At 40.3% G+C, this 15,504-nt stretch overlaps 1 protein-coding gene across 1 annotated transcript in view; it reads left to right on the plus strand.

Moving 5' to 3' along the window:
* prkcaa (protein kinase C, alpha, a) overlaps nucleotides 1-15,504 on the plus strand; it is a 110,408-nt gene that overhangs the window by 69,063 nt on the left and 25,841 nt on the right. Inside the window, exons 6-8 of the mRNA XM_073852673.1 lie at nucleotides 934-1,090; nucleotides 5,422-5,556; nucleotides 10,993-11,086. Coding sequence (XP_073708774.1) covers nucleotides 934-1,090; nucleotides 5,422-5,556; nucleotides 10,993-11,086 — 386 coding nt within the window. The remainder of the gene's footprint in view (nucleotides 1-933; nucleotides 1,091-5,421; nucleotides 5,557-10,992; nucleotides 11,087-15,504) is intronic.

A 15,504-nucleotide genomic window follows, 5' to 3' on the forward strand; every position in this document is an offset into this window, starting at 1 on the left:
GTACAGTATAAAAACCATTACGCCTATGGAATATCCCCATAAAACATGTAAACCCAACGTGTGTGTGTGTGTGTGTGTGTGTGTGTGTGTGTGTGTGTGTGTGTGTGTGTGTGTGTGTGTGTGTGTGTGTGTGTGTGTGTGTGTGTGTGTGTGTGTGTGTGTGGTATTCATCACTTTGTGGGGACCAAATGTCCCCACAAGGATAGGAATACCAGTAGATTTTGACCTTGTGGGGACATTTCTCAGGTCCCCATGAGGAAACAGGCTTATAAATCATGCACAATGAGTTTTTTTGAGGAAATAAAAGTATGCACAATCTCCTGTGAGGGCTAGGTTTAGGTGTAGGGTAGGTGTAGGGCGATAGAAAGTATGGTTTGTACAGTATAAAAACCATTACGCCTATGGAATATCCCCATAAAACATGTAAACCCAACGTGTGTGTGTGTGTGTGTGTGTGTGTGTGTGTGTGTGTGTGTGTGTGTGTGTGTGTGTGTGTGTGTGTGTGTGTGTGTGTGTGTGTGTGTGTGTGTGTGTGTGTGTGTGCGCGTGCGCGCGCTTATGAAGTAGCACTTTAAATCAGACAGTCAGTTAATCAGTCATGCTTTTATATAAGATCAGTTCAACAAAGAGCATCAGTCACCTACATGTGCATTTCTCCTCTGACAGCATGACCTTGATCTGGAGTATTTTGTATTTTGTAACTCGATCATAATATTATAGTTGCTAACATTCATAGTCGATTTATATTACATTGTAATCATGGTTTAAAGCCACTTCTTTATTATTATGTCACAGTTCAGAGTTGATGTGGTTATTTATTACCCTGAGGCTCCACCATCACCACCTGATCTTTATAATGTATTATGTTATTTATTTATTTTATTAATTCATGTCCTAATGTCTTCTTTTATTTGTCATGTTGTTGTGTTGCAGTTGGGGAAGGCAAGAACTTGATTCCAATGGACCCGAATGGATTATCCGATCCATATGTAAAACTCAAGCTGATTCCAGACCCTAAAAATGAGACGAAACAGAAAACGAAAACCATTCGTTCTTCCCTGAATCCAACTTGGAACGAGTCATTTACATTGTGAGTAACAACATTCTATTGCATCCTAATATTTAGGATTAATGTGCCATTTGTGTCAGTTTTACTGTAAAGGCATAAATATTGTAATATTTATTGTATGTTTTAACCAAGATGGTAAGAATTCCTCTAGCATCAGTTTTAATATATGACTTAATATGCTTTAGATCATGGTTTTTCAGCTGATGGCACATATATTTTGTACATTTTATTCGAAGGAGGACAGAATTATTCACAGCTTAATAAGAACAACCCCCAAAAAACATACTAAACGTTTGAAATGAAAACGTTATCTTCCTTTAAAGCAGACATCAGCTAAAAATGAAGAACATACAGACAAGTACAAAAGATTTTCAAAGATGTTACATGGCTTCTCATTTTTATAGTTGAGTGAACCTTTCTATAAAGTGATTTCAGTAGAGTAGGTCTGTGTTTGAATCAATAAAAGGTATCAAGTTCAAATCAATAAATGTATAATAGTTGTGGAGACACATTTAATTCTGTGACATGATCTGTACTATATGCCCTTATGTAATCCATCCCCCATCCCTACCTTATAGGTAAAGAGTTGTTTTTAATTAGCTGACTGCTGATTCTATTTGCATGGTGTGGATAGCAGCCAAAGTGATAGGTGGTTGCAAAGAAAAGCACTGATTAGTTGCACACATTCAATCACATCTTCTCCAATCATACGTATCTATGCAAATAACTTGCCTGTGGACAGATCATCAGAAACACAACTGGTACAGTGATGTGTCTGCACATGCAACTTTTGGTGCTCTGGTGGTTAATAAATAAAACTCCATGCTTTTATGCATGCATTTATTCGATTCAAAGTACAGCAAGAGTAAAAATTTTTGAAAATTACTATTTAAAATAACTATTTTCTATTTGAATATATTTTAAAATGTAATTTGTTCGTGCGACCAAAGCTAAATTTGCAGCATCATTACTCCAGCCTTCAGTGTCTTTGCTGTTCGAGCAACATTTATTATTATTAATATCAGTATGTAAAACAGTTGAGTACATTTCAGGATTCTTGGATGAATAGAAAAAATCTAAAGAACAGGATTTATCTAAGATAAAAAGCTTTTGAAACATTCTAAACTACACCATAATTTTTTTTTCAAGGATGCTTCAAATTGATCAAAAGTGATGATAAAGAGATTTATATTGTTACAAAAGATTTCTATTTCAGATAAATGTTGTTCTTCTGAACTTTCTATTCAACAAAGAAACCTGAATAATTCTACTCAGCAGTTTTCAACATCATAATAATAAATGTTTTTTGAGCAGCAAATCAGAGTATTAGAATGATTTCTGAAGGATCATGTGACTAGATTAATAATGCTAAAAAATCAGCATTGAAATCACAGGAATAAATTACATTTTTAAATATATTCAAATACAAAACATTTACAACATTACAATACATTTACTGTTTTCGCTGTACTTTGGATCAAATAAATGCAGGCTTGTTGAGCAAAAGAGACTTCTTTAAAAACATTAAAAATCTTGACTGGTAGCGTACTTCTCTCTGTTTATGGATATGATAGTTTTGCAGGTACTGGGCTTCTCCAGCAGGGACTGTCCCGACAGGTCTAAAATTATCTTAATATAAACACTTATTATAGTCTCACCGTAGTGATTCCGGATAAGACAAAAACACAGTTTGGATTCATGATGTAGTCACTCATTAAATAAACTTTGTAAAGTTTGAACAAAAAAAAAAAAAAAAAAACGTTACCTAGTGCTCTTTTAAAATTCATTAAAGAGAAATAATTTAAATTTGTGGAAAAGTTTGCTTATATTCTTTATGCTTAAATGTTTAACCAATGTGTGTCATTGTGTTCATATTTGACCTAAAACTGACAGTTTGACAGTCTATTTATAAAGCTCAGACTCAGCATTTGATGTGAGATCATGTTATCCTTTTGAAGATTTTTTTTAGCAAACATTAGACTTTATTGTAACACCCCTCACTATTTCAATGTCTATAAATACTGTTTGCTTTGGGTTTTCATGTTAATATTTACATTGAAAGTGATATAGTTAATAGTTTAGGTAACACTTTACAATAAGGTTCATTAGTTAACATTAGTTAACCACATTAGTTAACATGAACTAATAGTGAACTGCACTTATACAGCATTTATTAATCTTTGTTAATGTTTATTTCAACATTTACTAATGCATTATTAAAATCTTGTTAACATTAGTTAATGCAGTGTGAACTAACATGAACAAACAATGAACAACTGTATTTCCGTTAACTAACATTAATAAAGATTAGTAAATACAGTAACAAATGTATTGCTCATGGTTAGTTCATGTTAGTTAATACATTAACTAATGTTTAACTAATGAACCTTATTGTAAAGTGTTACCATAGTTATTCTAAAAAATGTTTTGCCTCCCTTTAGGTTTCATCTGAATAATCTGGCCCCTGAGCAGCTGAAAAGCCCTGCTTTTAGAATATGATGGAGAGAGTGCTAATGCAATGCTGTGTGTGTGTGTGTACCTGGTATTCATGACATTATGGGGACCAAATGTCCCCACAAGGATAGTAATACCAGTAGATTTTGACCTTGTGGGGACATTTCTTAGGTCCCCATAAGGAAACAGGCTTATAAATCATGCACAATGAGTTTTTTTGAGGAAGTAAATGTGTGCACAATATCCTGTGAGGGCTAGGTTTAGGTGTAGGGTAGGTGTAGGGCCATAGAAAATATGGGTTGTACAGTATGAAAACTAGGGATGCACCGAAATGAAATTCTTGGCCGAAGCCGAATAATAATGAAATGCTTGGCCGAAGGCCGAATACCGAACGCGGTGTTTCGCATTTTTTCCCATTTATTTTGCCAATTTTTTCACCATTACTATAATTAAATAGTAAACATTTGCTTTTTACTATTTTGTATTGCTTTTCAGATAAATAAATCAAATAACAAAAATACAATTTCAAAATATTTATTTAACACTGAACTAGGGATGCACCGAAATGAAAATTCTTGGCCGAAACCGAAAACCGAAAAAGAGGAAACCAAGGCTGAAAACCGAAACACCGAAAGAATTATGGCAATTATTAGTACCATTGCATTTATGGCTATGACTGTGTACTAATCTTACTAAAATCAAAGCATTGCAATTGCATAAATTAATATTAAAGTTTCAAAGAATAAATCAATTAATTTAAACTATTGTTATGAATCAAATATTATATTACTTAAATAACATATACATACATTTTACTGCCTTTGTTTAAATTGTTTACATTTTTATAACACATTATCTTGTGGATCCATCAGTTCACATTTACTTATTAACTCTATGCGTTTCTCTTCCAGCAGGAGGCGCTGTCAGAATAATATTACACAAAGCAGCGCAGCAAATGACTTGAAACGTGCAGCGCTCATATTTATTCAATGGATAGCCTGTCGAAGTTTCATCGCAATTCTTGTCTTTCAGTCCCCACATTTAAGACCACCTGAAATTATAATTAAGACTTTCTTAACCCCTAAATAAAACTGCAGTCATCAATGAAAATTAAGAGCTTTATTTAAGTCTTTCAAAAAAAACAAACCTTACACAGAATACGTTTCTTTTTATTTTTTTCCCACCATGTTCAGGGCACAAGAAAAATATTAGGGGACTAAATTAATATCAGCATATGAAGTATAATCGCCTCTTATTGTCTCTGAGAGAATGCACGTCAGATGCTGAAAGCACTGTCCGTTTTCACTTTAACATATTGCGCAGTTTTCACGTTGCTTGTGTGATATCCATTGGCTCACCTCCATGGTTTAAAACATAAATATTTATAAAAATACAGTATATAGAAAGGGCATATATTTAAAATATTGTGACGTAACACCAACGTAAAGCCATTGTTTTTCACTCACTGAAAGTTACATCTGTCTCGATCTCTGCTCTCATCACTAGCTGCACGCACCACTGCAGACACACCCCCTCTTGAAATTTCGGCATTACATGTTTTGCAAATCGCTATCCGTGGGTCTTTCTCGGATATACTGATATACGTCCACACCGCAGATGTGTTGCTTCAGACAAGCACGTGCAGGCTGCGGTTTCTGTTTGCGTCAACATACTGTTTCGGCCGTGTTGTTTCGGTGATAAAAGTCTTTCGGCCGAAAACCGAAAATGCCCTTTTGGGCCATTTTCGTCCGAACATTTTTGGTGGCCAAATATTCGGTGCATCCCTAATGAAAACCATCATGCCTATGGAATGTCCCCATAAAACATGTAAAACAAAACGTGTGTGTGTGTGTGTGTGTGTGTGTGTGTGTGTGTGTGTGTGTGTGTGTGTGTTCCAGTAAGCTGAAGCCAGCAGATAAGGACCGTCGGCTTGCTGTGGAGGTGTGGGACTGGGACAGAACCACCCGTAATGATTTCATGGGCTCAATGTCTTTTGGTGTGTCCGAGCTCATGAAATCCTCAGTGTGTGGATGGTAAGGATTCATCTCTTTCTCACTGACCCGTGTAAGTATCTGGTAGGAAAAAGATCTGGTCACTTGTTCAGCAGACAAAAATCAACTTTAAAGCCCCATAAAGGTAGTCTACTATATTACAAGACTTCTGAAACTAGCTTTGTGTGACCAAGAGACAAAGAGATGTTGTTGTTAACATAATCTTTTCTAAAATTGTATCAGCATTTAAATATAAAAAATGGTGCAACAATGCCAAAACAACACTTGCCAATTAAGCAGACATGCTATGGAATATATGTATATAATGATTTTGTTTGGAGAAAAAAAAATATTGCTTTACAGACTCTAAACAGAATGAATTCTAGGCATTTAAACAGCCCTGTAGGGACTTAAAGGGATAATAAAAATTATGTGTTTAAATACTTACCCTTATGTCGTTCCAAGGGTAAGTATTTAAACACAATGTTCAGGGCACAAGAAAAATATAAGGGGACTAAATTAATATCAGCATATGAAGTATAATCGCCTCTTATTGTCTCTGAGAGAATACACGTCAGATGCTGAAAGCACTGTCAGTTTTCACTTTAACATATTGCGCAGTTTTCACGTTGCTTGTGTGATATCCATTGGCTCACCTCCATGGTTTAAAACATAAATATTTATAAAAATACAGTATATAGAAAGGACATATATTTAAAATATTGTGATGTAACACCAACGTAAAGCCATTGTTTTTCACTCACTGAAAGCTACATCTGTCTCTGTCTCTGCTCTCATCACTGGCTGCACGCACCACTGCAGACACACCCCCTCTTGAAATTTCGGCATTACATGTTTTGCAAATCGCTATCCGTGGGTCTTTCTCGGATATACTGATATACGTCCACACCGCAGATGTGTTGCTTCAGACAAGCACGTGCAGGCTGCGGTTTCTGTTTGCGTCAACATACTGTTTCGGCCGTGTTGTTTCGGTGATAAAAGTCTTTCGGCCGAAAAACGAAAATGCCCTTTTGGGCCATTTTCGGCCGAACATTTGAATTCTAGGCAATTAAACAGCCCTGTAGGGACTTAAAGGGATAATAAAAATTATGTGTTTAAATACTTACCCTTATGTCGTTCCAAACCCATAAGACGTTCATCTTCAGAACTCAAATTATAATATTTCTAAAAGACAGAAACATAACTGACATGTTCAAGGCCCAAAATGGTTGTAAGAACATTGTTTAAATAGTCCACGTGACATCAGAGTTTCAACCGTAATGTTATGAAGCTTTAAGTATACTTTTTGTGTGCAAACGCCCCAGAAGATCGCGGCATGCGAGCCGAATGAGAGCAGGCGGCACTGCCGTGAATCGCCGCTGTGAGTTTCAGAAGATCGAGTGAGAGCTGACAGGGCTGCCGTGAAGAGAGGGAAATCTAGGCAGACGTGAGCCAAGGCAGAGAGCAAAAGGTGTCCAAAAGAGCAGGCAGGTACAACCAGACGACAGACTCATAGAAGCCCCGATCTGTTGACAGAATTCCTGCCAGAAACGGGAGACAAACTATGGACCTCTATCAGAAACCACAACGACCGTAAGACCATGGATCCGGAAGACGTGGTTAATAACCATTTGGGCTGTCTCCTTGGCAGATGGGAGTTTGGGCAGGGGAACAAAATGAACCGCCTTGGAGAAGCAATCCACCACCATGAGAATAACGGTGTAACCTTTAGAAGGGGGCAAGCCAGAGACAAAATCTAAGGCTATGTGTGACCATGGACAAGAGGGAATAGGTAAGGGTCGGAGTAGACCAACGGAGGGAGGATTGGAAACCTTATTTTGGGAACAAACTGAGCAAGCCAATACAAACTGCCTGACGTCCTGGCCAATGTAGGGGCCTGCAAAATCGCTGGCGGATGGCAGCTAGGGACCTCCTGATCCCTGGATGGCAGGTTACCCTAGATTCATGACCCCACTGAAGGATTTCAGGGCGCAGCGCCTCCGGCACGAATAACCGACCTGCTGGACAATCATTTGTCACTTCCACCCCTCGTCTGGCCTCCTCCACCCATCGCTCTACGTCCCAGGAGAGGGCCCCTTCCACCACTGGAGACTCCTCTCCCAGGTGCTCAAACTGACAGGATAGGACATCGGGCTTGACATTTTTGGACCCGAGCCGGTACGAAAGGGTGAAGTTAAATCGGTCAAAGAAGAGTGCCCAGCGAGCCTGGCGCGAGCTCAGACTCTTGGCCGAACGGATGTATTCTAAATTTTAATGATCCGCCCAGACCAAGAAGGGCTGCACTGACCCCTCCAACCAGTGACGCCACTCACCCAAGGCCAACTTAACCGCCAGCAGCTCCCGGTTACCAATGTCGTAATTACGCTCGGCTGGGTTAAGGCGATTTGAGAAAAATGCACAAGGGTGCACTTTCTCATCCTTGGGGGAATGCTGGGACAAGACTGTGCCTACCCCAACATCAGAGGTGTCCACCTCAACAATGAATTGCCGTTCAGGATCTGGAATGGAGAGAACAGGAGCAGAGATAAACTGGGACTTTAAATTATCAAAGGACTCCTGAGCTTGAACACTCCAGGTGAACAGTACCTTGATGGAGGTGAGCGCCGTTAAGGGTGCAGCTACCTGGCCAAAGTTCCTGATGAATCGCCGGTAGAAGTTGTCGAAACCCACGAAACGCTGCAGAGCCTTTCAAGAGTCAGGGACTGAGTGTGTACCTGAAGGGATGGGGAAAATATGAGAATATCATCGAGGTACACAAAGACAAACTGGTTAGTCATGTCTCCCAACACGCTATTGACCATGCCCTGGAAGACATCTGGGGCATTAGTGAGCCCAAAAGAGGTATTTATAGTGTCACGTGGGGGTATTGAAGGCTGTCTTCCACTCATCGCCCTCACAAAATGTGGATAAGATGACAGGCGTTTTGGAGGTCTAACTCAGTGAAGACCATGGCTCCCTGCAAGAGTTCAAAGGCAGATGACATTAAAGGCAAGGGGTACGTGTTTTTAACAGTAATGTCATTCACACCCCTGTAATCTAGGCAAGAACACAGAGAGCCATCCTTCTTCTTAACAAAGAAGAACCCAGCGCCAGCAGAGGAAGACAAGTGGTGAATGAGACCGGCTTTGAGGGATTCTTGAATGAATTTGTCCATAGCCTCTCGTTCAGGACCTGACAGGAAAAAGAGACGACCCCTGGGCGGAGAAGTGCCTGGGAGGAGGTTGATGGCACAGTCAAACGGCCGGTGGGGAGGAAGTGAGGTGGCCCGGGACTTGCTGAAACCAACCGCAAATCACGGTACTCCTCCGGGACCCCGGTGAGATCAGCCGCCTCAACCTGCAAAACAGGAGACACAGACACAGGAGAAGAGGCAGCACCTAGGCAACACACATGACAAGATTGACTCCAAGACAAAATCAGGTTGCGAGACCAATCCACGTGAGGGCTGTGCTGAGCCAACCATGAGGTAAAGGCCCCGAACCAGCCTTTGTTGTTTTTCTTGAGCAGATAATCGAAGCCGCCCCAAATGCATGGGCTCAGGTTCAGCCAGGGGTGATTGAGAAAGTGAGTGGCTCTTGGAAGGTTGGGCTTCGTCCAGCCTCCAGGACGAGTGTGGAGCCAAGCGCCGTTGACACAAGCGGAGACGGCATTCGACCCGTGTGGCCAGATTGATAAAGCCCTCCAGGTCCTGGGGCAGATCGTGGGTAGCAATCTTGTCCTGGATGTCAAAATTAAGCCCCTCCCGAAACATGGCTCGCAGTGCCCTCTCATTCCAATCGCAGGAAGCTGCTAAAGTCTTGAACAGGATGGCATATTCGGTCATGGAATCGGTCCTTGACGGAGCCGTGCTAGCTTGGAAGCAGCCTCATCTCCCTTAACAGAGCAGTCGAAAAGCCTTGTCATATCAGCATTAAACTCCTCAAAATCAGTGCAGAAGGAAGCACCTGCGTCCCATACGGCAGTCCCCCACTCACGAGCCTTTCCTGTTAGCAGAGTAATGACGTAGGCAATCGTTAATCGTTCAGTAGCATATCGGCGTGGTTGTGGTGCAAAAACCAATGAACAATAAGACAAAAATGCCTGATATGAATTAGGGTCCCCATACCAGGGCGGATTGTTGGCATGCTGCTCGGGCTGAGCAAGAGAGAGGGGAGCCCCTGACACGGAAGACGTCATAACGTCTTGGAGATTGTGGAAGCGGCCGTTTAATTCAGCCAGTTGAGCGGTAAGGGTTTCAACCTCCTGAGCGGTAGATGAGAGCTGCCTGCTGAGCGATGGCCGATCTTACAAATTCTTCACCTGCTGGATCCATGTTGGTCAGTCCGTGCTCACAGGAATGAGACGGAATCCAAATGCAGGTGAAAACAAGGTTTTTTATTAATTATGATAAATGAGAAAACAAAAAAAAAAAGTCAATAATTCAGCTTGATAACAGCCGCAACAGCCAGCCAACGGTCAACCTGGACCGCACGGGGGTCAGACCAGCCCCAGCCAAGCCAGCAGGGAAGAGAGTCGACTGGACCTTGGCGATCGATCGCAGATAAACTCCAGAGGAAGCACAGAGTGCAAGCAGAAAGAGAGCGGGCAGGGCTTCTGTGAAGAATCTGCGTTGAGTTCCTGATGAAGCGCGGTGTGCGAGCCAATTGAGAGAAGAAGGGGCTGCTTTGAAGTGCTGTTGTTGAATTCCAGAAGATCACGGCGTGCGAGCCGGGTGAGAGCAGGTGGGGCTGCCATGAATCGCTGCTGTTCGCGGCGTGCGAGCTGAGTGAGAGCAGGCGGGGCTGCCATGAATTGCCGCTGTGAGTTCCAGAAGATCGCGGATTGCGAGCCGCGTCAGAGCTGATGGGGCTGCCATGAAGAGAGGGAAATCCGGGCAGACGTGAGTCAAGGCAGAGAGCAAAAGGTGTCGAAAAGAGCAGGCAAGTAGAAACAAAAATGACTAAAGACAGGAACTATACTAACGAAAAACAAGACGGGCTTAGCAAAAACAGCAAAGAAGTCAGAGCTAGGGAAGTAGAATCATGGACTGACACAATACAGAAAACACAAGGGCATTATAAAGGGGAGATAATGAGGATAAAACAGGGTGCAGGTGATAGGGAAAATTAGCTAACAGGGATAACAAGAGGGGCGGGGCTGACAACACAATGACAGCAGAGCACATGGCGAGCTGTCAAAAGCAAACAAGCATGTTCTCCAAGACAACAAAAGCACCAGAACAATGAACACAAGACAACAAAACCTAGGCAGACCACACCGAGATCGAGACATCATCAAAGAGTTCATCAAAGATATTATAATTTGTGTTCCCGAAGATAAATAAAGGTCTTACGGAATGACATGAGTAATAAATGAAAGAATTTTCGTTTTTGGGTGAGCTATCCCTTTTAAACGTGTTTTGATAAATACCGTAAATACACAATCATAATCTATGCCATCTCTTTACCTGTGGTGTAGGTATAAAATGCTAAACCAGGAGGAGGGGGAGTACTACAATGTGCCCATTCCAGATGAAGATGATGAGAATACAGAGCTCCGACAGAAATTTGAGGTGACTCTTTTATACCCTTATGTGCAAACATCCCAAATTTCTCCTATGTTTCTTTAGGAAAACAACTTTGTGTCAGAAATCAACCTGAGACTGAACCAATAGTAAATGGGTAAATTAGTTTTTCTATTTTTCAGTTGCTAACAATAAGCTCTTGTTAATAAATCATAGAGAATGACAATTAAATCATTATTTTTAGAATAATTATTTTGTCTTTAATGACTAGGTAGTATGAGCAGATTTGCAAACAGCATAAATAAATTATTAGAGTGACCCTCAGGCCTAAAGACTCCTAGGAGACACAGCAATGTAAAGTAACCAATACCTTGTTATTATTTTCAGAATAAGTGGTGTAACTTTTAGATTATGTAATTTATAGTATGTCTAGCAGGTTAGCTAGAGCTGATCTGTCAGTATTTTAGCTGTTGCTTTTATTTGTCTGTCAGATATTTTGTTGCACTGGAAACATGATTACATGGGAAACATGAGATATTAATATTTCATCTGCTTGTAGCTTTCCTGAGACACATGCTGTACACATAAAAATACATTATAGCTGCCTTGGAGCTGTTTATGTCTACGTGACCCATAAAAAATATAAATCTAGTCACACACTAGACTAGAAATGCATTGCCATGTCTGTCACCATCGGCTAAAAGAATAGGTTTTCTTGTAAATTCCTTGTATTGCCAGATGATGGCAGCCATAACTTATCTTGTTATTTTTGTATTTTTATTTTTTTCTGTTTTAGCATTTGTAGATGATGTTGAAATCCCACCTACAGATGCCAGCCTGTGCTTGGGCCATGTAAACAAACCCTCTTTTATTTCGATTTAGATTGACATGATCTATTGTGAGAAGCAGAGTTTAAGCTTTGTAGTTAGTTTATGTTTACCTTGTGTAGGAAAGCATTGTTTAAAGGTTGTTGCTTCATTAAGTGCTGTGGGTTAAATGCAGCCATAACCTTTTAAGCAGACAAAGGAATGGGATGGAAAATGTAGATTTTAATCTATTTGGTACAGGATTTCAATTGCCAGTGTCTCACTAGCTGTATTTATTTCATATAAATTCTATGACAAAGACATTTAAAGGTTGTATCAGCGATTTCTAGCCTAAAACATAAAGTGTCAATTTCAGCTGACCTTTCTTCACGATCCGCTCGCTGCCTGCCCCATAAATTGTCTGTGAAAAAAACGCGTCTCTCTGGTCAGCCTAGGGTCCGAGATATGCCAAAAAAACAATCGGCACTACCAACCTTTCCACAGATAAACAAACAGTGTTCCAACCAATCAGCGTCAGGGGTTTGGTGTTGTGGACTTTCCTACTGGTACAGGGATGTGAGGGAGGCGGAGCGAAAGTCCACAACACCAAACCCCTGACGCTGATTGGTTGGAACACTGTTTGTTTATCTGTGGAAAGGTTGGTAGTGCCGATTGTTTTTTTGGCATATCTCGGACCCTAGGCTGACCAGAGAGACGCGTTTTTTTCACAGACAATTTATGGGGCAGGCAGCAAGCGGATCGTGAAGAAAGGTCAGCTGAATTTGACACTTTATGTTTCAGGCTAGAAATCGCTGATACAACCTTTAAGGTTTATATATGTTTCTAACACACTTCATGTCCGTGCAGTGCACCTGTTGATTTTCTTTTTCACAAGCTTTACTTCTTGATAAATCAGATAATAAATTTAAGATTTCAGAGGCAGCTGTTTATTATGCCTCCCCTCTGTCATTTTTAATTAGTGTGTGTGACAGACCTCCGACTGAAGAGGGCAAGATTTCATCAAAAACAGTCGGCAGGTGAGAAACTCCCTAATGAAAGTTCTGAAGAATTGGCTAGTGAGACTCCCCATTTACCCAGCCTTTCGAAATTGCATCCATGTACTGAGCAGTCAGACTTTGCCAGAGATAAGTGGTGATGACTTTGGGTTGGAAGATTAGATTAATATTGTCTTTTCCTTTTCACGCATATGTGTGTTACATGTCTGCATGTTTATCTTTGTTTACCCCTCTCATGTGGTTTCAGGATGAGACATTAGAGGACCATGAGCAGGTGCGTGTCAGCAGCAACGTGCGAATGTCTGTGTGTTGATTGGCTGGCTGGTTTTATGCCCATTCTGCACTGGTTTTTATTATTATTAAATGGTCGCTACAATAATCCAGCTTCATTTTGAAGTATGTGAAAGTGTGAAAACCTCTTGCAGAATACTTGTTGTATGTGCCTGCTTATGAAGCAGTAATAGGTTTGTGATAGTTGCATATACAGGTGCTGGTCATATAATTAGAATATCTTCAAAAAGTTGATTTATTTCACTAATTCCATTCAAGAAGAGAAACTTGTATAATGTATACATTCATTCCACACAGACTGATATATTTCAAGTGTTTATTTATTTTAATTTTGATGATTATAACTGACAACTAATGAAAACCCCAATTCAGTATCTCAGAAAATTTTAATATTGTGAAAAGGTTCAGTATTGAAGACACCTTGTATCACACTCTAATCAGCTAATTAACTCAAAACACCTGCTAAGGCCTTTAATGGTCTCTCAGTCTAGTTCTGTAGGCTACACAATCATGGGGAAGACTGCTGATTTGACAGTTGTCCAAAAGACGACCATTGACTTCTTGCAAAAGGAGGGCAAGACAGGTCATTGCAAAAGACGCTGGCTATTCACAGAGCTCTGTGTCCAAGCACATTAATAGAGAGGCGAAGGGAAGGAAAAGATGTGGTAGAAAAAAGTGTACAAGCAATAGGGACCCTGGAGAGAATTGTGAAACAAAACCCATTCAAAAATGTGGGGGAGATTCACAAAGAGTGGACTGCAGCTGGAGTCAGTGCTTCAAGAACCACTACGCATAGAAGTATGCAATACATGGGTTTCAGCTGTCGCATTCCTTGTGTCAAGCCACTCTTGAACAACAGACAGCGTCAGAAGCATCTCGCCTGGGCTAAAGACAAAAAGGACTGGACTGCTGCTGAGTGGTCCAAAGTTATGTTCTCTGAAGAAAGTAAATTTTGCATTTCCTTTGGAAATCAGGGTCCTAGAGTCCGGAGGAAGAGAGGAGAGGCACAGAATCAACGTTACTTAAGGGTCCAGTGTAAAGATTCCACAGTCAGTGATGGTTTGGGGTGCCATGTCATCTGCTGGTGTTGGTCCGCTGTGTTTTCAACGCAGCTGTATACCAGGATGTTTTAGAGCACTTCATGCTTCCTGCTGCTGACCAACTTTATGGAGATGCAGATTTCATTTTCCAACAGGACTTGGCACCTGCACACAGTGCCAAAGCTACCAGTACCTGGTTTAAGGACCATGGTAATCCCTGTTCTTAATTGGCCAGCAAACTCGTCTGACCTTAACCCCATAGAAAATCTATGGGGTATTGTCAAGAGCAGAAGAAGTCAACAATGCAGAAGAGCTGAAGGCCACTATTAGAGCAACCTGGGCTCTCATAACACCTGAGCAGTGCCACAGACTGATCAACTCATACTTTTCATGTTCATACTTTTCATGTTCATACTTTTCAGTTGGCCAAGATTTCTAAAAATCCTGTCTTTGTATTGGTAATATTAAGTAATATTCTAATTTTCTGAGATACTGAATTTGGGGTTTTCATTAGTTCAAAGAAATAAACATCCCATTTTTTAAGGGCAAAATATGCTTGCATACAGACCTAACAGCTCAGTAAACATAGGTAATTGTGAAAAACACTCACACAATTAGAGTGCCGATATGGGTTTTTTATAGCCGATGCCGATGTTTAGAGGTCAGGGTCAGCCGATGACCGATATGTGCTGGCCATTTTTTTGGCCGATTTTTAGGGCCGATATCTTGAAGTTCTCCCCTTTATTTGCATGCTATAATGTCACACTAATAATAAGTGGATGCACATCATTTCAAAACTTAACATCATGAACAATGAACACAATGAACCATCTTGATTTTGTGCACTGCACAGTATTATTATAAAAGATTTAACCAAAGTTAACCAAACAAATCAAACTGACAGAATATTAAATATATAAAACAGATAATATAAAAACTGTCAATCATTTACATAAAAGTTGTAGAGCTGAGATTAATGTTAAACTTTAATGTTTTAAATAGGGATGCACGATATGAAAATCTTTTACCGATACCGATAGCAGATAATTAAGTCCTTCTTGTGGCCGATACCGTTACGTTCATATTTTTATATGATCATTTTGTGCACCCAGGAGAATACAAAATCTGAGATTAAACTAATGAAATGTATATTACTGTATATATCTGGGTCTAACAATCATAGCAAACATCAGTCCTGACTCTTCAAAAATGTTTTTATTTTTTGTGTAAGGCACCACAATTCTAAATAAATAAAATGCTTTGACATTTGTCAACCTGGAAAAAATGAAAAGTGCATCATGGAGTAACAACAG

This window comes from Garra rufa, chromosome 12, assembly GCF_049309525.1.
Source record: "Garra rufa chromosome 12, GarRuf1.0, whole genome shotgun sequence".
NCBI classification, from domain to species: domain Eukaryota; kingdom Metazoa; phylum Chordata; class Actinopteri; order Cypriniformes; family Cyprinidae; genus Garra; species Garra rufa.